Below are 22723 nucleotides of genomic sequence, written 5' to 3' on the forward strand. Positions count from 1 at the left end.
AAATTTTTTATGTTAGCGTTACCTAACAACATGAAATGATTTCTTTTTTAGAGATCCCCACAAAAAAAGGATTAAAAATTTACTATTTTATTTTATTTTATTTTATTCAACCAAATGCATAATTTGAAAAAGGAAAAACCCTAAAAAGTACACATTATTTAATTCCTAAATGTGTTTGAGGAAGCTATCATTAGGGGACCCATTAATGACAGAGTGTAAAATGGAGATGAACACATGTCGGGACGTTATTCGTCCACGTGTTCAGAAACATAGACCAATTGGATCATTTGGAATATCCTCCAAAACTTATTGTCTCACCTTTTATGTTTTACAAAAGAAGAAGAATGTAGAAGAGTTAGATATGTATTGATTTGGTGTGGTTGCACAAGATAAGCTTTTTTAGTGTTTTTGCATTTTCCAAGATGAAAAAATATAATTTTTTTTGACGTCCTAGATCGATTGAGAAGGAGAACGAAACGTTTTTTCTAGGAGGAGAATATCTGCTAGCGGTGGGCTTAGGCTGTTAAAGTGAAGATGCTAAGCCTTAAAGGGGAGGACACGAGGCGTGCCAGTGAGGACGTTGGACTTCGAAGGAGTGGATTTGTGAGATCCGACAATCGTTGGACCTCGAAAAGGAGTGGATTTGTGTGATCCGAGAATGGTGGGCCTCGAAGAAACTTCACCAACAACCACTTGTAAGCACTCATGATTATTTTTATACTTGAAATTGGTGAGCTTGTTTTAATCCACAAATTTAAGGGATACACCAAAGACAGAGATTGATGGCTCTCTTCCCTAAGCAAACGACACAATAAGTTGTGGGGATTTTGTTTGGGTCAAACCTTTTGTGAACTCCCTTTTCTTTTCTTTTATAATAATATGACGTCATTTTTGTGCATTGCTTACATCATTTTTACCTTACAAAATCAGTTCTTACGATACGTTCAAATCTTATTCTGGTCTCGATACTTTCAAGTTTGTTTTCTTAAACTTCTAGAATGTTTGTTTATGTGAGATCTCACCTGGATTGGGGAGAGAAACAAAACATTCTTTATAAGGGCGTAGAAACCTCTTTCTAATATAAGTATTTTAGAATTGTGAGGCTGACAGCTATACGTTATGGGTCAAAACGGACAATATCTACTGGTGTTGGGTTTTGGTTGTTACAAATGGTATCAAAGTTAGGGACCGAGCAGTGTGACGTTGGGTCTTCAAGGGGAGTGGATTGTGAGATTCCCACATCGAGACAAACCGTTTTTTATAACGGTGTGGAAACCTGTTTTAAAAATCTTGAAGGGAAGTTTGAAATGGAAAGCACAAAGAGGACAATATGTATTAGTAGTGAGCTTGGGCCGTTACAAGAAATCTCTCTCTAATTGACATGTTTTAAAATCGTGAGGCTGATGTAACGGGCTAAAACTGACAATATCTGATAGCAGTAGGTTTAGGTTGTTATAAACTGTGAGATCGTGAATAAAAATAAAAATAAAATAATAATAATAAAAGTTAGGGCAGCAAATGCGCTGAAAATGCGACAGGAATCCACACCTCCGCGTGCATGGAGGTCGACCGCCCCACCAACCGCCCCATCCAATCAACAATTTTTTTTTTTTTTTTTTTTTTTAAATGGTCTGTTTGGCGTATTTGAGGTATGAATTTAATTATAAATTATTTTAATTTCAAATTTCAAATTATAATTTTTTTTATGCTAATTAGAAATCAATTTAATAATTAAACTTTTACAAATATCTTTATTCAATTTTTTTAATTAAAAAAAACTCAAATTTATTTTTCTTTATTTTTTATTTTAAATTCATCCTCGCTTTTTTTTTTTTTTTTTAAATATCAAAACCAGTGGATAATGTCGAACCTCACTTTTATTTTCTGAAAATAAAAACGGTAGATTCTAATTTTGTATCTTTGTAAAAAAACATAATTTAATCTAAAATTAATAAATAAATTTTAAAAAATGAACCAATAAAAGAAAAACACAATTCTAGTTTGATTGGCTGTAATTTGTTGGAATAAAAAAAAAAATTATTAGAAAAGGAAATTAATTTTATCAACTAAAAAATAAAAATATTCTGATAATTTGGACAAAAAAAAAAACCGTCACTATTTTGTTTCAAAAATATCCTTAAAACTTTTAAGGTTGTTTCGAAAATATGGTTGAACTTTCATTATGAGATATAGATAGATGATTTTTGTCCATATATTGATCTAAAACAAATTTTGAAGTTTTTTTTCGTTAATGTTATTTTTAAAATTCTGAATATTTTTTAAATATAGTAACAAGTTACCGGTATTTAATGAAACTTTTTAAAAGTTGAAAGAATAATTGTTAGTATTATTCAAAATTTAAGGATATTTCTTTTTAATTTTGGGTATTATTCAACGACTTCTAGCGGTTAGTTTTTGCTTTTTTTTACTATGTTTGTATTCGATCTAGACACGCTGCTTACCTAAATGATTGTATAGCTGTATGTTTAAGGTATTTTCGTATATACACGTCTAGCCATTTACTTTGTGTTTGAAAGTTAGTACGTAAAATATTACGATTGACTGACTACAGCTTATGGACTAAGAGAACAAAGATGCAAAAGAATATAAAAATAAAAGCCTTAATTTATTACACGGTTTCGAAGATAGACATGATAATCGAAGGGTATTTGATACTGTTCCAAAAACGAGAATTTTCTTTATGTGGAATAAAAGGTCCACATAAAAGATATATTCGAAGATTTCCAGTCCCACAGAGCGAGTAATAAATATCAAGCTCCTGTTCAAAATCCAAAGCACTCCACACCAAAATTTCAAAATTTCTTCCTCAAATCTTACCGTTTTTTTTAACAAAACATAAAGTCATGGTTGATTTTCCACACATGGGGCCGGGTCCAGTCGTCGGTGGAGTGGTAGGGATTCAGATCAATGATCCACGCATTAAAGAGATAGCAGAGGTTGCATTGAAACAACACGCTGAACAAAATTTGATCTTGGCTGGTGTAGATGCTGGTCAGATCATTAAGGGGATCCTCGACTGGAACAACTATTACAACCTTATTATCTCTGCCAAACATAGTCCTCAAGAATTTTCGAAGTTTTATAACGTTATTGTGTTACAAAAGGCTTCAGATAAATCACTGAAGCTCGTATCTTTGGTTCCTTTTTTCTAAGCTTCATCACTTGTAATGGCTGCTATATCTTATCCATTATGTCCTATCAAAAAATAATACTAATATGAGAATAAAAGTTGTCGAAGTGAGCATATAGCTCCGTGATAAATAGTACGTACTTTTTCTTATTTTAAATTTTTATATCTCAACTATATGTCTAAAACGCCGCCAACGCTTGTGGGAAAGAATAAGGTTAGTAGGGTTCTTTGTTTCTTCTCCATTTTCCGTTCTTGCACCATTTTAAACTCTTCATGATATTGTTACAAGTTCTAAATATACGAATGAACATAGAAACAGAAATGGGAAAGGAAAATAAAAGCTCGAGTTTAATACATGGTTTCACATAATTGCATGTCACGCCACAAAAATCAAAACTAATAAGGATGGACTGATAGGTTAGATTATTCTAAGGTATGTTTGATAAAAATTAATAAATTAAAAATTTTATATAATAGCTCGTACATATGTAATAGTTCAATCTCATCCATTACATGACGTTTTAATCAGATCTGGGTCAATCATCTACGTCACCTCATTTCAATCTCAACCTTTAAGTCGATAGAATTGCATGCTTAGCCATGCCACGCAAATCAAAACTAATATGAATGGATTGATAAGCTAGGTTCTTATGGGGAATTTTTTTATCACGGTCGTTGTCGGGTTAGTTTTTCCGTTTTTGCGAAGTAGTAGCTTTTGAGAACTGTTCGTGTTTATGGTTACTCATCCTCAAAAACCTCTTAAAAAAATTTGTAGAAATTTTGGAAAGAGCAACGTCAAATTATACATCTGGCGAAAACAAAACTGACGGTTAGTATATGAACAAAACTGTTAGTACCACCATCAATTTTCATTAAAAACCTGTGTCCATCTATTAACCGTAAAAAAATTTATGAACTGTTTTTTTTATATAAAGGTTGAAAAAGTTAATGTTACTTTTAAAATTTTACACTATTTTTTAAACCAGGAACTAAGATTAAAGGTATTTTTAAACTTTTTAAAAAGTTCGAACAATATTAATAAAACTTTTTAAAGTTCAAAGAATATATTTTTTTTAAGGGTGGGTATTATTCGACGTCTTCGACGGCTACTAGTTGTTAGTTTTTGCTTTTTTAATATGTTTGTATTCGGTTTAGACACACTGCTTATCCAAAAGATTGTGTAGCTATATGTTTAAGGTATTCTAGTATATACACGTCTACCCATTTACTGTGTGTATGAAAGCTAGCACGTGAAACATTACGATTGACTAACTACAATTAAATGAAGATGTAAAAGAATATATATATATAAAAGCTCTAATTTAGTACACGGTTTCAAAGATGACCTAAGAATTGTAGGGTATTTGATACCATTCCAAAAACAAGAATTTTCTTTACGTGGAATAAAATGTCCACGTAAAAGCCATATTCAAAGATATCCCGTTCCATACAGCCAGTAATAAATATCAAGCTCCTCCTCAAAATTCAAAACATATTGTTCCTCAAATCTTTCCCATTAGCTTTTAAACAAAACGTAAAGTCATGGTTGATTTTCCGCACATGGGGCCGGGGCCAGCCATCGGTGAAGTGATAGGGATTCAGGTTAATGATCCGCGCGTTAAAGAGATAGCAGAGTTTGCACTGAAACAACATGCTGAACAGAACTTGATCTTGGCTGGTGTAGACGCGGGTCAGATCGTTATGGGGATCCCCAAATGGAACAACTATTACAACCTCATTATCTCTGCCAAACATAGTTCTCACGAATTTTCGAAGTTTTATAACGTTGTCGTGTTAGAAACGGCTTCAGATAATTCACTGAAGCTCGTATCTTTCGTTCCTCTTTTCTAAGCTTCATCACTTATAATGGCTGCTCTATCTTATGTCCTATAAAAAAAAAAAATACTAATATGAGAATAAAAGCCGCTAAAGTGAGCATTTAGCTCCGTGATAATTAGTACGTACTCTTTCTTTTAAGGTTGGAGATTTTAAATTTCTATATCCCAACTATATGTCTGAACCGCCGCCAACCCTTGCAGGAAAAAATAAGGTTAGCACGGTTCTTGCACCATTTTAAACTGTTCGTGATATTGTTGCAAGTTCTAAAAATACGAATGAACATGAAAATGGAAATGGGAAAGGAAAATAAAAGCTCGAGTTTAATACACGGTTTCACAGAATTGCATGTCACGCCACAAAAATCAAAACTAATAAGGATGGACTAATAAGTTAGATTATTATAAGGTATGTTCCATAAATATTAATAAATTAAGAAATTTATGTAATCGCCCGTACATATGTAATAGTTCAATCTCATCCATTACATGACGTTTTAACCAGATTTGGGTCAATCATCTACGTCTCCTCATTTCAATCTCAACCTTTAAGCAGGTAGAATTGCATGCTTAGTCATGCCACGAAAATCAAAACTAATGTGGATGGATTGATAAGCTAGGTTATTACGGGGAATTTTTTATCACGGTTGTAGTCGGGTTAGTTTTTTCGTTTTTGCGAAGTAGAGAACTAGAGAACGGTTCGTGTTTCTGGTTACTCATCTTCAGAAACCTCTTTAAAAAAATTTATAGAAATTTTGGAAAGAGCAACGTGAATCTTTTTTTTTTTTTTTTTTGTTAACAGAAACAATTACATTTCGTTTAATTTTCTTATTGGTTCGGGTTCAAATAAATAAAAACTTTATAAATTGATTAACCGAACTAACTCGAATTTATTATCGATTTTAAAAATATATTTTACTTACCATATAATTATTTTATTTTATAAGTAGTTTTCTTTTATTATTTATTTTTTAACAACCCTTCTAAATAATTTTAAGTTAAAAAATTAAAAAGTAATTTTCAAAATATATATTAAAGTTAAGTTAGCACCTTTTAATTGAATATTTGAAAATATGTAAATATATGTTTACGAATTAACATTTTACTTTTATTAAAAATAAAAAGTTAAATAAACGTTCCGAACCAACTCAACCCAAAAAAATTATGATCAGATTGGATTATATTCATTGTTTAATAAGATTTGTTTGGGTTGAAAAAATTATAATCAAGAACGGTTACTAGATTAGTCCAAAACTATATACACGTGTACCATACAAAAAAAGAATATTAGCATGGAACAAAACGTCCACGTCATAAATATATTCGATGATATCGAGTTCTACCTAACGAGTAACAAATACCGAAACTCCCACTCAAAATCAAAAGCATATCACACAAAATTTTCAAAATTTCTTCCTCAAATTTTCCCATTTGTACTTTAAGTTTTGTTTTCGATAATACAAATTCATGGTTGATTTTCCACACATGGGTCAGGACCGATCACCGGTAGCATAAGAAGGGTTGATGACAATGATCCACACGTTAAAGAGATAGCAGAATTTACACTAAAAAAGCATACTCAAAAAAAGCTGATCTTGAGTGGTGTGGATGCTAATTAGATCATTAAGGTGTCCCAACTGAAACAGACCGTTTAATTAATTTATAAAATTGATATATATAAATGAGACTTTATTAATTATAATTGAAATTTCATATATCTCATAATTTTTTAATATTTTTAATTAATGATTTTTTTTTTCAACAATAATTAATTAAAAATTAATGACTTATTGATTAAGTAAAACATAACTAAGCCATAATAGATGAAAGCTACATTCAACAAAACATTATTAATTTAATTTAAAAATTCAATTCAATTATTGTCCGGTTTTATAAAGAATTTCTTCTCTAGTAATTTTCAAAGTTAAAATATAATTTTTTTTTAGTAACTGACTATTTAACGCTAATTAAAAAGGTCATCGAAACTATTTTTAAAGACGATACTATCTCTACCTTAATTCGGTCGTCCAAACACAAGTGTTTTGCAGACTATTCCCGCTCGAGCATTATTTAAATAGCCCATTTCGATAGATGTGAAATATAAATTTATAAGTTTAATAAATTTTAAAATATTTTTATTTTTATTTTTGAATTTTTGTGAGAATTTGTTACTGTTTTCCCGTACAAGTATTTTTATTATTAATATTTTGCATTTATAGTGTTATTTATGTCATTTTCACATCTTTTTCAAATTCCATTATTTTAATATTTTATTGTTGCTTCTAAGGTTAGAAGATTCATTAAAGGTTTTTTTTTTTTTTCGATATGTAAAAGGACACAAAATTATAATAATAATAAAATTATATAAGAATTCCCACAAGTTAAGTGAAAGAAAAAATAATAATATTCGGAAAAAAAAATACACGAGGAAAACGATTTGAAATAAAATTACAAATATATTTCCATAAGTAGCTTTAATAATTAAATATTATATCTATAGATTTTTCGATTTTTATTTGAATCAGTTGTAATTATTTGTCTTAACTCGAAGTGGCTAGTAGAAATATTCGAAAAATTCAATGACCCGAAAAGCCAGACTAAAATTTTGAAATCTTTCCAAAAATGCCCCTACCAAAAAACCCTCAATTTCGCTATAGATGCTTACGAGGTGGGACGAAGAGGAAAATATTTTTGTCCCTATCGTTGCCATTTATTTCAATCTTTATTCTCATGAAATGTCGGGAATTCAATGAATCAATTTTTTTTTTTTGTTTTGTAGGTCGTCTTTTTACGTTTTTCTTTAAATTTTTTTTTTTTAAAAAAAGACTTTTGAATGGATAATTTTAAATATAATGATTTTAAAAAAATTATAAAATGTCTTAATAAAAATTATAATATTACAGAAAAAAAATATATAATTGTAATGTTTAACCCACGTGATTTTAAAAATTTTAAATTTTAATATTACACCAAACGAAAGAATTTATTAAGAAATAATATTTGAATAATATATTATAATAATTAGTTATGAAATATATTTTATGATTTAATTAATAGTATATTTTATTTTATTCTCAATGTTTAATTAGTTTATATTTTCCTTACGGGAGGTAATATCAATAAGAATACACACCTTCGATCTCAATTCTATTTCTGATTCTTTTAACTGAAGTTAAATTTAATATTATAATATAGTCTTCAATAATTTTTTTTTTACCATAACGTTAATAATAATAATCAATCAAATAATAAACGGAGCCGGAGCGGGATGAAAAATATAATTTGAAAATTCAAATTATTTTGAATTTGTTTTATTTTTAGATTTGTTAGGGGCATTTTTGCAAATATTTGGTAAGTTAATTCATTGAGAAATTTGAGGTGAGTGGGCAAGGTGGCCCTTTTTGAAGAAGACAGCCTAAGCATGCTTCTTTTTTTCTCTCTTCATACACTCACTTTTACATAAAACATTCATTAGTGGGATCACTTTTCCACCTAACATACCTAATTCTCTCGTTATCGTATGAGATCTCACGTTGATTGGAGAGTAGAACGAAGGGTGTGTAAGTCTCTCTCCAATAGACGCATTTTAAGACCGTGAGACTGACGGCGATACGTAATGAGCCAAAGTGGATAATGTATGCTAGCAGTAGACTTTGGCTGTTACAAATGGTATCAAAGCCAGACACGGGACAGTGTGTCAGCTAGGACTCTGGTCCCCAAAGGAGGTAGATTGTGAGATCCCACATTGATTGAAGAACGCTAGCCCCCAAGAGGGGTGGATTATGAGATCCCCACATCGATTAGAGAGGGGAATAAAACGTTCCTTATAAGGGTGTGGAACCCTCTCCGGAGAGGAGAAACAAAGTCATTCCTCATAAGGATGTGAAAATCTCTCCCTAACATACGCGTTTTAGAATCGTGAGACTGATGGCAATACAAAACAGGTCAAAGCAGACAACATCATTATTTCAATTCTCTTACTCTAATCATACTTTCATAGCTAAATTAAGTCTTCAAATTTTGATCGAGTAAGCATGATAATTACAAATAACTTAATGAAAATATCATGTCAATCGTTCCAACATATTTTAAACGCCATTTGTGCAATTTGCCGATAGTTTTATCAATCAATCCTTCACAATTCTATATTTTAAATGAAGAACAAAACCCAATTGGAGCCTTTAATCTTTATTACTTGTATGTTTTAAAAAATTATGTTTGTTAAAAAGATGTTGTCACAAAAGTGCTATTAAATCTTGGTAAAAGGGCATGAATATTAAACTCATACTCATTACATAAATATATATATTTTTTTAAAATTGTGAATAAAAAAAAAATCAATTCTTCCCCGACTAACTTATAAATTCACCCGTCTCAAAACCCATACACATTACGTACGTACGACCATACATCTCTTTCATGTTACATTTCAGTTTTGTCTCTCTACTTTTAAATATTTAAATTCCGTCATCTACCTTTAATAAATCATAAAATTAATCTTTATTACAATGGTAAAATAGTGATAATAAATTTTTAAATTTAAACTAATTTTAGATAAAGAAATAATATTTTAATGTTGAGAATATATATATATATATGTGTGTGTATATAAATGTAGGTGGTGGTGACATATTCCATTCATTATCATCTTCATACATACATCAAAAGTCTTCCTTCTCTCTCTAATTTCTCTCTCTAGAATTGATTAAAAGGGCAAAATGGGAAGACAGCCATGTTGTGAGAAGGTAGGGTTGAAGAAAGGGCCATGGACAGCTGAGGAAGACAAGAAGCTCATCAACTTCATCCTCTCCAATGGCCAGTGCTGTTGGAGGGCTCTCCCTAAGCTCGCCGGCCTCTTGAGATGTGGAAAGAGTTGCAGGCTTCGGTGGACTAATTACCTTAGACCCGACCTTAAACGAGGCCTTCTCTCCGATCTCGAGGAGAAAATGGTCATTGACCTTCATGCTCAACTTGGAAACAGGTACTAACAAATTTGTGGATACTAAAAATTGGTGGAAATAATTTTATATATATATTTATTTATTTTCAGATGGTCAAAGATTGCTTCGCATCTACCGGGAAGAACGGATAATGAGATCAAGAACCATTGGAACACGCACATTAAGAAGAAGCTAAGAAAAATGGGCATCGACCCTCAAACTCACAAACCAATCTCTTTTCCAACTGGTCAACTTCAATCTCAAATCCATTGTCATCTGGACACAGAGACATCGACAAATTCATCGGTCGTTACCAAAGTTGATGAGGTGCAAGGACTAACCTCTACGACTATCGTCGAGCCCCAAGTGCTTTCAAATCCTTGTGTTTCTACTTCATCTTCTTCGTCATCTTCAAACTCAAACCCGATCGAGTTTGAAGATCTCGAGTTCTTGGATTTCGAATGGGCATATAGCAATAACACGAGTAATAACAGCAATGGTATCGGATTTTGGGAAGACGATTTTAATAGTTGGGATTTCTTGGTTGGTCGTGAGGATGATGAAGTGCCAATTTTCCAAGAATCTTGGCCTTGTGGATCCGGACAGTAATATTCTTGTCAAAATGTTGTGTTTTTTTTTTTTTTTTTTTTTTTTTTCCTTATAAAATTTGTGGGGGAAAAAATATATTTGAATTTGTTATCATCAAAGAAAAACAATTTCAAGATCTCTTATTATAAATTAATTGTTTCTAATTTTTAAATTTTATTTTTCTTTTTTCACTAGAAATTATTTAATTATTGTGTGTTTGTGCTCGAGATTCTTGAACCTCAAATCTGTTCGTTGAGAGTACAGATTTTATATCAATTGAATTATGCTCACTTTTGCGTGTTCGGTTTATAGCTAAACATATACATTTTATCTACGAAATATTGGTAAATATGATATTGGATACACTTTATGAGACATTATCGAGTGGATTACACGCTCATTAAAATATGTTTAACGAGACCTAAAATGTGTACCTTAAAATATAGTTAACAAGAGTAACGGATGTCATCGAAGCGTAACTTATATATTGTTGTACTAAATAAATAAACAAAATTAGAGTAATTAATCATTTAGCTAAATATCTGGAGTTATTGAAATATTATGTGAGATAACAAATAGATGTCTCGTTAAAAAATTTTAAAGTTTATAAATTAATATGATAAAGTCAATAGTCAAACTTGATTGATTTGAATCACGAGGTATATAGTCAAACTTAGGGGTTTCGGGTTTCAATTTTACATCTATTTCAATAAATCCTCCCTTTAATAATTTAGGTCTCGTTTAATAATTAATTTTTTTTTTTGTTTTTAAAAATTGTATTTATTTTATTAAAACTTCTTTACTCTAGCTTTTATTTTTACTAACAAAACATTTTAATTCTTAAGCAAAAGTTAAAAATAAAAATAAAAATAAAATTTTATTTAATTTTTAAAAAATAAAGAAATAAATAGGTATAAATTTAATTTTAAAAAATTTTAAAAATAAATATTTATCGAAGCTTAATATATGTTTTTTTTATTATTATTATTATTGGAAGTAGAATCTAACTCTTGCTTAAAAAATAATAAAAATAATAATAATCAAAATATTTTTTTATAATTTAGCCGTTTACAAAAATAATAATAATAATAAATAACCTTACTATTGGGCCCATATTTCTCTCTAAAGGCCCAAAAGTCAGTGGACCTTTTAGTGAAACTTGTTGTTAACATAGGCCCATTCAAACAACGTATAGTCCGAATTGGGTTGGGTTGTCGAGTTGTTTAAAAAAAATTAATATTTTAATAAATTTTATTTATCCATGTCCAATATAATCTTAGATAAAAGATATTAAACGTTCACAAACAAATGCAAATCAATCCTTGAATCATTCAAGCAAATCGATCCGTGCTCTATCCAATTAAAAATTCTTGAAAATCTCAAAGTTCATGAAAACAATAATTAGAAATCACGTTTAAAGAACCTATCTTTATAGTGACGACAACCCTAAAAAACTTGACAAATATTGCAACGTTCTTTCAAACATCTGTGGCCCTGTTCATTTGTTTCTATGACACCTTAGTTGATCAATTTAGAGTTTTAGAACTAAATAAATATTTTTTATTTAAAATTTAATTTTAATTTTTTTTTTTTTAAAACTATAATAAAGGAAACCAAAATAATTGGATGATTTTTTATAAATGAAAATGATATTTGTTGTAATGTATAAAGGAATTATTGGATTAGGTAGAAAATTGAAAGGCAAGAAATCACCTCCCATTAAACCTCCTATATATATATATATATTATAATAATAATAATAATAAATAAATTATTATAAATTGTAATCAAAGCTACACCCCTCTTTTTAACTAACTAATTATGTTTATCAACCACTTTTTTTAAATACAACTAATTATTATATTTTCCTTTTTTTATTTTATTTTTTATTTTTTACTATATATTATAGATGTTCAATTAATTACCTAAAATTCATTATAAATATGGTTATATTAATTTTATTTCCAGTTAATTAAGAATTTTATAATATCGTTATATATCTAAAATAGAAATGCATATGAATTATATTTAGTTACATAAACTAAATAATTATTTTTTTTTCCCATTTATTCTTCATAAATTAATCATTATAAATATGATGGGACAGGTCTTTATTTTTATTTTTATTTTTATTTTTATTTTATTTTATTTTATTTATGTTTGAAATCATATATAATTTTAGCATTATTCAATATACATTTTTTTCCAAAAAATAAAAATAAAAATGAAAACATCAACTAGAGAAACTTCATTGATTTGTGAACATGAAATAAAAATAAAAATAAAAATAAAAACAAAAAATACATGTATAAAAATTACAAGTATAATAAACCCGAAAACTATAATGAAAAAAAGAATAATATCTAGATTTTCTATTATTCTTTTGACGGTGTAGAAATACCATTACTTTCATCGTTCTGTTTTTGTGAGGACGATCGACAGAGTTCTTCGATTCGTCGAACGATCTCGTCCATCTCTGGACGGTTGTCGGGATATGGGACGGTGCATTGCAGAGCGAGTTCCAAGAGTTGAACCATCTCCTCCTCGACATTTTGGTACCTAAGAAGTTGTTCATCAAACACTTCAGCTGTCCATTCCTCTTGAACCACTGACTGAACCCATCTTGGAAGATCCACTGCCTCTTCATTGAAGATTGAATGTGTAGGAGGTTTTCCTGTTAGCATCTCTAATAATAGCACTCCGAAGCTGTAAATATCTGCTTTTTGTGATACTTTTCGAGAATCAGTGACCTCTGGAGCTCGGTACCCTGCGACACGACTTGGAGCGGAAGGAGACATGGCTAGCTGTGCGAGGCCGAAGTCAGATACGCGTGCTTCGTATGATTGGGTGAGGAGAACGTTTGAGGACTTGATGTTGCCGTGAGAGATGGTTGGACCTTGAGAATGAAGGTAATGAATCCCCTGGCTTACTCCGAGCGCTATGCCACATCTTGCTTCCCAATTCAACGGAGTTCTTCCCGACTCTCTACTACTACCTGTTGTTAATTCAAACGTGCAATTGTTTACAATAAAATTTATTCGATTCATCACATTTTTCAAATTATCGATAACTAACTCACCGTGTAGAAGTGCAGATAAGCTTCCCATCGGCATGTAATCATAAACTAAAAGCTTTTCCTCTCTACTATAATAATAAGCTCGGAGAGGGACCAAATTCTCATGCTTCATCCTCCCCACCTCCTCGATCTTCTCCTTGAACTCCTTCTCTGCCGACGTCATCTCCTTCAACCGCTTCACAGCAACCACCATCCCCGTCTCGAGCGTCGCCTTATACGCCGTCCCGAACGTCCCCTTCCCGAGAACCTCCGCAGACGCCCTCAACAAATCCTCCAAATCAAACACATTCCCCACATTCCCAAAGAACACCAATCTCTTATCTCTCTCGCCGCCCTTCCCTACCGATTTCGGTGCCATTAAATGATCTATGTTTATACTTTCGCTACTCCCTTCCACCGTCGCCGCCTTCTCCCCCGGCGCCTCAACCTCACCGGCCGACCGAACCCCCTCATTCGACACCAATTTCCCCTTCCTCTTTCTTTGACACACAAGAATCAAAACAACCAAAATCAATACCAAAACAAACAAACCACCTATCACAATTCCGGCAATCGTCCCACCCGAGAGCTTCGACTTTCGACCTGGCTCGGTCGTCTCCGTCGAGTTGCAGAGCAACAATGGCGCCCCACAGAGCAAATTTCCCTCAAAAACACTCGCCGGAAAACCAGAGAGCTTCGACGGAATCGAACCGTTCAAACGATTAAACGAGACATTAAATTGTTCAAGATGAAGATTTAACTCAGGAACCACTCCGGTGAACTGATTGTTCTGTAAATACAGAGTAGCCAAACGGGACAAATTGTTGAACCCAGATGAAATCTCACCTGAAAAATTGTTGTCCGCCATGTTCAACCGAACCAGATTCTTCAAATCGAACAGAAACGCTGGAATCTCGCCGGAAAACAAATTCCCCTGCAAGTAAAGATTCCTCAGCCCACGAAGATTCGCAAAATCCGCCGGAATCCGTCCAGACAGAGCATTAAACCGCAGAGACAGAGTTTGTAACTGCGTCAAATTCCCAAGCCCCACCGGAAGTTCACCGGAAAGCCCCATAGCCGGAAGCCGGAGCTCAAAAACCCCATTCTTACCACAGCTAACACCAGCCCAAGAACAGGGAGACACCTCGGAGATATTCCACTCTAATCGGGGCCGACCACCCATCGCCGCCCGGAAACCCACCAGCGCCGCCCTGTCGGAAGCCAGATCCGCAAGAACAGAACCCAAAAAGGGCAAACCCAGAAGCGCCGCCGCTAAAATCCCTCGTAGGAATCCATTGGGGAACACCATTTTTTTGGATTTTTGCTCCCAAATTGAGAGAATCGCTAACAAACCCACATGGGTGTGATGAAAAGCTTGTGGAATGGCTCCAATGGAGGAAGAATAAAATGGATTGTTGAGCTGGATTGTTGAAGGGAAAGGGTTTAATATACAAGCGAATTCACTGCAACTTTTGATACAAAGGAAGCAGCTTTGTAGTTAAGCTTTCAAATGGATGATTGCCATGTGGAAGATCTTAACTTTATATGAACATTTTTATTTTTTTCAAATGGAATTGCCTTTTTCATTCCATGAATTAATAAATAAATCATTTTAAAAAATTATGTTTTTTTTTTTTCTTTCCCCTAATGACCGTTGATGTCATCCTTAACAATGCTCCAGCAATCATTTTAGGGGAGCGGAATTAACGAAACCGTTACTTAAGATTTAAATAAAAAAATTTAGAAAAAATAATTTATATTATGCGAACAAATTTGACCCACAGTCTTAAGCATGAATGAGAAATAGAATTGGGATGGAATGTGTGTTATTATTAATACAAATAAGAAAAATATAAACTAATTAAATAGAAATACTAAGAATAAAATAAAATATACTACTAATCAAATCATAAAAGAAATAATATTAAGATATAATATCTAAGATATATTCCATAACTAATTATTATAATATATTTTTTAAGTGTAGGTCAATTACACCCAACTTGTCTTTACGAGTGTAGGCCAATAACACAGTTTTAAAGACAGGTCTATCTTCAACAACTTCCTATACCCAGCAATCATTTCAGCCTCGTAAGCCTACCGCTAGTACATATTGTCTGTTTTGACCTGTTACATATAGTCATTAGCCTCACGATTTTAAACGCATCTACTAGAGAGATGTTTCTATACTCTTATCCCTACCATAACTCTTTAATGGAGACCAAATGGACAAAAAAAACGTGGAAATGTATCAAATTTGGATTTAAACATAAAAATAATTGTAATAAATAACCAAAATTATTATTATTATTATTATTTTCATAGAAATTTATAGAGTAAAATAAAATAACATAACAAATAAATAATTAAAAAAAAACTTAATAAAAATGACGTGGCTTTTTTAATAATTAGTTAGTACGTAAAATTTGGAAACTTCCAAAGTGAATGGCAACTTAGTTGTACTAAGAGAGAGGTGCCAACTGTACTAGACACGTCAAAGCCAAGCTGGTGTTTTGACGCAACAAAAAAGTCAACATTATACACGTCACTGATTGGGCCTCACACCAGCCAACCGTCAGCTATACTGTAGACGATTACTTCAATCTGATTGGCTTATTGGTTAGCTGAAATTGATATCCAGTTCGGCCAAATGTCACCATAGAATGTTAATTTTTGATTGGTCCAGCTAACTCTGGGCCCCACTTTGCTTTTAGAGCTTTGATTCCATGAGGATCCCCTCACCAGAACTACTGTGGAATCTCTCACTTGTTTTTATTTGATCTCTTTTTAATTTTCTATAAAAAAAAATATATATATATAGAGTTATTAAAAAAATGTGGATAATTCAATCTAATTTGGATTATTAAATTATTTGAATTAAGTTTAAATAAATAAAAATATTATTACTTCAACCGTTCCTCAAAAGCTTTATTAGTTGAGATGTAACAATTAAAAAACTTTAAATGGTGTTGAAGAAATTAATAATAGTTTATAATAAATAGAGTAAGAAAGGGACATAAGATCACCAAATAGGGCATCCAAAGTTTACGTTATAAATAATATGCATGAAGAAATGGTGAACACCTCGATAAGAACCCGTAATATGTTATGTCGATGAGCTCTATCAAACAAATTATGTGGTTTAGAGAAGAAACGTTCCGTTATTTGAGTAACAAGCGGCTTTCGGTGTGTCTGAGCATTATCTAAAAGTATCTAATAGAAGTAATATTCGTACATTTACGGAATAAATAATTAAAGAAAATCTCGTAGCATTGGAAATAGTTGTTATCACTTATAATATTTGGAATTTTTGTCGCATTTCCAATGACTCCAAGAGTTAATTAGATATTTAGAAAAATTGAAAATATAATAAACACGGATTTTAAAGATCGTGACCAAAATTTTAAATCAACACTCATTGATGAAGGAAAAAAAATTAGAGATGCTTGATTCGAGAGATCGAATCGGGTTCGGACATTTTTTAGATTGGATTGAGTTGATTATGATTTTTGGGCCGGGTCCAAGAAAAAAAAATATTTTAACTTTTGATCCAATTGGATATCAAAGCCCATTACTATCCACTAGCAATTTCTTCTTTTTCTTTTCATACAAGCCGAAATGGATAATGTTTATCAGCGGTGGGTTTGGACTGTTATACTAACAATCTCCCTAGACTCCTTTTTTGGTCTTTAAGAAGCTCTTTTCAATGACGAACTTAATAATGCTGTCGATTAACAGCAATGGAATAACCCCCACGAAGAACAAGAACAAGAAAAGATAATTGTGCCATCGTGCATTGTTTATTGATAGAACACTGAAAATGATTTAAAAATGATGTTAAGAAGAAAAAACTATGTGCAGCTTTGATGAAGAACACGAAGACCTAAAAAGAAATAGAAGAATTATAAACTCCTTCATATTTTGAACTTTAAGATTTCGAGCACATTTATAGATTTTTTTTTTTTTTTTCCTCAACAATATGTGTGTAAACACGAAGAATGTGAGATCCCACATTGGTTGGAGAGGGAAACGAACCATTCCTTATAAGCATGTGAAAACCTCTCCTTAGTACACGTATTTTAAAAATGGTGAAACTAATGACGATATGTAACAGGCCAAAATGGACAATATCGGCTAGCGGTGGGGTTCGAGTTATTACAAAAAATGACCCTAATTTTGGTCTTGCTTTACCACCCGATCTTAATTTGGAATTTTCTCTCTTATTCATATCACGTACCTTTATGAAAACGGTGGATGATTCAATTCATTATATTGTTTCTATATTAACATAAAGCACAAGCAAACAAGAATTAGTTTCAATTGTTTCGTGTTGTTTGTCTCGTAAAATAATGTCACGATTTTCCCATATTTCATCATTCCAGCTACCTTTTTTGTGTCGTTTCACGCCAATTCATCACTCACTTTAGGCAAATCAATATATCGAGCACCACAATTTCAATAACAACATTACAATAAAAATGAAAAGTTTAGGAAAAAAAAAAAACTTCTTAACGTTCCAGAGCTAAAACGATAATCAATTTATAATATTTATTAATTAATGTTACATGTTAATCAACATGTCACCCGTGACATGTTAATAAATCAAAAAATCACTCGCTAAACGCAACGTCTATTATATACGTACTAAATATAATTAAATATATAATTAAAATATAAAAAAATAAAGAAGAGGAGAAATTATATTTTTCTTAAACAATAAGAAAGAATATAATTTATATAATATAACCTTGAAAAGGAGAAGTTGACCCAAGAAAATAAATCCCCTTTGGGACAAAAGTTAAGACATGTCCCTTTTGGCTACTAGGGGAATAAAAATGTAATTAATTAACAAGTTGAGTATTAATAATACCCGTGTATACTCAACTCATCCGACCACGTCAATTTAATCTAATTTAATACGTCTCTTCCATCACCGTCATCTTCGTCGTCGACTATACTTATTGTTAAAAATATATTTTAGCGAATTGTTTTAATTATTTGTGACGATATGATTTATATGTATATCAATTTGAACATAGCTCAACTGGTTAAGAATTAGAAGCTAGATATTTATCTATCCACCATGACTCGTTATGTATCGTCGTCATTTGTGACAGTTCAAGCCCACTCCTAGTAGATATTGTCTGTTTTAGCTCCTTATGTATTGTTGTTAACCTCACAGTTATAAAACATGTCTACTAGGGAGAGATTTGTATACTATTATAAAAACTATTTCGTTATTCTCTCCAACCAATGTGGAATCTCACCGTAATTTAAAAGTTAAGATATATCAACTATTTCTTAGAGATCGTATGCTTGAATATTCACCCTATAATTATATATTATATAGTTAGTTTTCATTATAAAATTAATAATTTAGTCTCGGTAATTTGTTTAATCTCGGGTAGGGATTCTAATTAATATTTTAAAAAAATATATATAATAATTTGAATTTAAAATTTAAAATTTAAAACCAATGGCATATGTGAAGCTCGGACTTGACGCAGCAAGTTTTGGAATTTTATGGAGTTGAAAATTATGAAAATTAATTAAATTTAATTAAAATACTAATTAAAATATATTTTATATCCAACAAGACAGTGCATGTGAAGCTAGGATCCGAAACAGCTCAGTTTTGAAAGGGATCTTGATTTTTTTTTTTTTTTTAATTGAGTTGAAAATTATGATAATTATGATTTAAACTTAATTGACCATAAAAATGTGATGATTTAATATGATGCGATAGCTTATTATATAAAATTCGAGCTTATTATATGTATATATATATATATAAATAATGTTTATTTCGTATTATACTTAAATTATTGCTCAATTTAATTTAGCTAAAATTATTAAATAAATGCAATTATAATAAAATTTTAGAGTTAATTTAATCTCTCAATTTCTAAAATTACAAATTTAGTTTTTTAAGATTTAAAAATGCAAAATGCAAAATTTAATTAGAAAATTATATTATTATGTCCCTTTGTTGGGGGCAAGTCTACAAAATTAATATAATGTTTTATTTTTCTTTAAAGTTACGAATAATATTAAATATAAATCGTTAGGTAGTTGGAATCAATTAACACTAATAAATATTATTGTTTAAATATAATTAAAAAAAATATATGTTGTGTTTTTTAAAGTCAACTCTAACTATAAAACCAGAAAAAACATACTGTATTACATCAGCATAAGCTAATAATATTGTAAATATTCTTTACTTAAAAAAAATGTATAAAAAATTAGACGAAACAATGACTCGATTATATAATATTGGTTGAAAAAAAAAAAGAATATTATATAAAAATTAAATTAAATCAAATGAAGTTATGTACTCGATCTATATGTCCTGTATTTGAATCAAGATTTAGAGTTTGTATTCGACATCTGATGGTCATGACATTCTCCTGCTACATGCTTATATACTTACTTCAGTATCCCCACAATCCAAGGAATCAATACAAGGGGAATAAGATTCGAATTATCTTGTTGATCGAATATCTCAAAGAAAAAACATTGTTTGAGATTTGAATCACTCCAGAAACAAGATCGATCATGTCTAGATTGAATGATTCTTGTTGATCAAATATCTCAAACACTTGTTTGAGATTCGAATCACTCCACAAGCAAGATTGATCATGTCGAGCTTGAATAATTCTACATGCAACCTAAACTATCTAAAATTGCAAAAAAACTTAGCCATTGGCTAAAGAAAAGCACATATGCTTCTTTTACTATATTTTCCAAGTCTTTTTACAAATATACTTTATATAGCTTCAAAATGAAACTATTAAAGGCATTCCAATAGTTGTAACATTCATACTTAATGGTCATGAATTGAAACTTCATTCTTCTTCAATGTGGCATGAATTGAAACGTCTTTTGATAATTTTGACAACCTTTTGTTCACATCTTCATTGAAGTATATTGTATGATTGATGTCTTTTGGTTCATATCATTATGTCTTGTCTTCACTTACATGCATCCCATGAAATTTCACAAGAGGTCACTCGACATAAAATTGGTCCAAATAAAGCACGTTTTATTTTGAAGTTTCTATGATTGAGCTATCGAAAAGTAAGATACGCCTTATTGGTATATGTGGTGATTTTCAATTTTTTTGAACTTTTATTGACCGTTATATCCTCAAGATCATTCTCATTCGAATGTAGACCCTACAAAAAAATTAATTACATTAAAAAATAAAATAATAGGAATCTTGCATATGAATTATTTAAACAAAGAAAAAAAAGATGGATCACTAAAAATGATTAATTAATGAAAATGCATCATTAAGAGTATGTATTAGCTAATCATTTATTAATTTAATGAATAAGTTGGTACATTTAATGTTGACAATGAATTAATTAGAGATTTGTTGAGAAGCCATGTGAATTAACATCATTGACAATATTTTTTAAATTTTGGTTTAAATATAAAATAGTTTGTTAATTTTAATTTTAATTTTAATTTTAATTTAACATCATAAATATTTTTAAAATTTTATGAGTATTTTTTTTAAAGACATTTTTATTAATTTATTATTATTTTCAAATATTAACGTTAGAAATAGAATAAAAGGCATCAATATTAATTTATTTTATTTTATTTTTCAAGTCAAGCTTGCTGTCGTAAGCCACAAATTTGTAGAAAATTGAGGCAAAATAAATAAAAGAAATAAAAATAATAAAAAGTGGGTCCCACAATGATGGAGACATAATTACCATGGTTGCCCCTCCTTAAAAATATATATTAAAAATAAATAAATTAATTAAATTGAGAATTGAGCGGCTTCCTTGATAAACACGCCCACTTATTTCGTCCTCCACCGTACAACAATGTCACGTGATCGCCCTCACCTCCATTTTCTTCCAATCCCCAATGCCCAACCGTCTCCAATTTTTTTCTTTTTCAAATAAATAAAAATAAAATTCATTTTAATATTATCATTAATTCAATTTATTTTAATTTACACACCTAAACTTATTGGTATTTGAGATTTCGATTTACATTCATTAAGCCTTTTTTATATAATATACTTTTTTTTTATAGAATAATAAAAGCTCATCCTTATATCTTAAAAAACTTTATAATATAAATATAATATATTAATATTAAGTTCGGAGACCATCTATATAACACTAATGCCGTTTTGTAACCGAGTTAAAGTTAATGTTGTCATCATTCATCAAACTATAATTCAATTTTTAAATATTTAGTTGAACTATACTTTTAATAGTCTAAGCACACCACTAGTAGATATTGTTTGCTTTGAACTGGTACGTATCGTTGTTAGCTTCACGGTTTTAAAATGACATTTGTTAGGGAGAGGTTTCCACACCCTTGTAAGAAATGTTTCGTTCTCATCTCCAACTGATGTGAGGTCTCACAATTCACCCTTGAGACCCAGTGTTCTTACTGGCAGACTGCCCCATGTTGGCTAGCAAATATTGCCCGCTTTTACCCTGTTACATATCGTTGTCAACTTAATGATTTTAAATATGTATATGTTAGGGAGAGGTTTCCACATCCTTGTAAATAATGTTTTGTTCCCTCTCCGACTTATATGAGATCTCACAATCTACTCCTTGGAGTCAGTGTTCTCCTTGGTATACCGCCCAGTGTCTAGCTAGCAGATATTGTCTGTTTTAGTATATTAGGTATTGTCTGTTTTAGTAATTCTTAATACATTGATAATTTTTTACAAAAAAAAAAAAAATAAATAAATAAATAATTATCTTCCCTCACATTTTCAAATATTCGAATAAGAGGCAAAAAAAAATTCTTTAAATATTATATTTACAATAAAAAAAGAAAGCAAGACGATCTTGTCACCAACCATGTGGCGCATGACACGTAGCACTACATTGTATAATGCTAATGACACGTGGCAGTTAGATTCGCTTACGTCTTATTTATTATTATTATTATTATTTTATTTTGATTCGGTCGACAAAAATAAATAATTTATTTTAAAAAGTTTTTAAGTGTTTTTTTTTTAATGTTAAAAAAAAACCCATAAATTATTTTAGGTGCTTGGATTTAACTTTCATTTCAATTATGATATCATAATCATAGTTTTTATTTTTAATTATGTTACCTCCCAAATATAGATTTATTTGTTTTGTTATTTATTATTTAAGACGTTCCC

At 30.5% G+C, this 22723-nt stretch overlaps 2 protein-coding genes across 2 annotated transcripts; one reads left to right on the top strand and one right to left on the bottom strand.

The window, feature by feature from the left end:
• Window positions 1–9619: 9619 nt before the first annotated feature.
• On the top strand, window positions 9620–10668 carry LOC111791794 (transcription factor MYB20-like). Its single transcript, XM_023673275.2, has 2 exons — window positions 9620–9967; window positions 10037–10668. The coding sequence occupies exons 1-2, from the start codon at window positions 9705–9707 to the stop codon at window positions 10533–10535; spliced, it is 762 nt and encodes a 253-aa protein (XP_023529043.2). The 5' UTR covers window positions 9620–9704; the 3' UTR covers window positions 10536–10668.
• Window positions 10669–12739: 2071 nt separating this feature from the next.
• LOC111791886 (putative inactive receptor kinase At1g48480) lies at window positions 12740–15068 on the bottom strand. Its single transcript, XM_023673389.2, has 2 exons — window positions 13594–15068; window positions 12740–13509 (listed from the first exon to the last, which is right to left on the bottom strand). The coding sequence occupies exons 1-2, from the start codon at window positions 14876–14878 to the stop codon at window positions 12890–12892; spliced, it is 1905 nt and encodes a 634-aa protein (XP_023529157.2). The 5' UTR covers window positions 14879–15068; the 3' UTR covers window positions 12740–12889.
• Between the last annotated feature and the right edge of the window lie 7655 nt (window positions 15069–22723).

The sequence above is a fragment of the Cucurbita pepo genome, chromosome 3 (assembly GCF_057944985.1).
Source record: "Cucurbita pepo subsp. pepo isolate OVF chromosome 3, ASM5794498v1, whole genome shotgun sequence".
Classification (NCBI taxonomy): Eukaryota; Viridiplantae; Streptophyta; class Magnoliopsida; order Cucurbitales; family Cucurbitaceae; genus Cucurbita; species Cucurbita pepo.

Coding starts and splice junctions, on each gene's coding strand:
- LOC111791794 (XM_023673275.2), top strand. CDS start 9,705: ATGGGAAGACAGCCATGTTGTGAGAAGGTAGGGTTGAAGAAAGGGCCA. Junction 9,968..10,036: donor CATGCTCAACTTGGAAACAG/GTACTAACAAAT, acceptor ATTTATTTTCAG/ATGGTCAAAGATTGCTTCGC.
- LOC111791886 (XM_023673389.2), bottom strand. CDS start 14,878: ATGGTGTTCCCCAATGGATTCCTACGAGGGATTTTAGCGGCGGCGCTT. Junction 13,510..13,593: donor CTTATCTGCACTTCTACACG/GTGAGTTAGTTA, acceptor AATTAACAACAG/GTAGTAGTAGAGAGTCGGGA.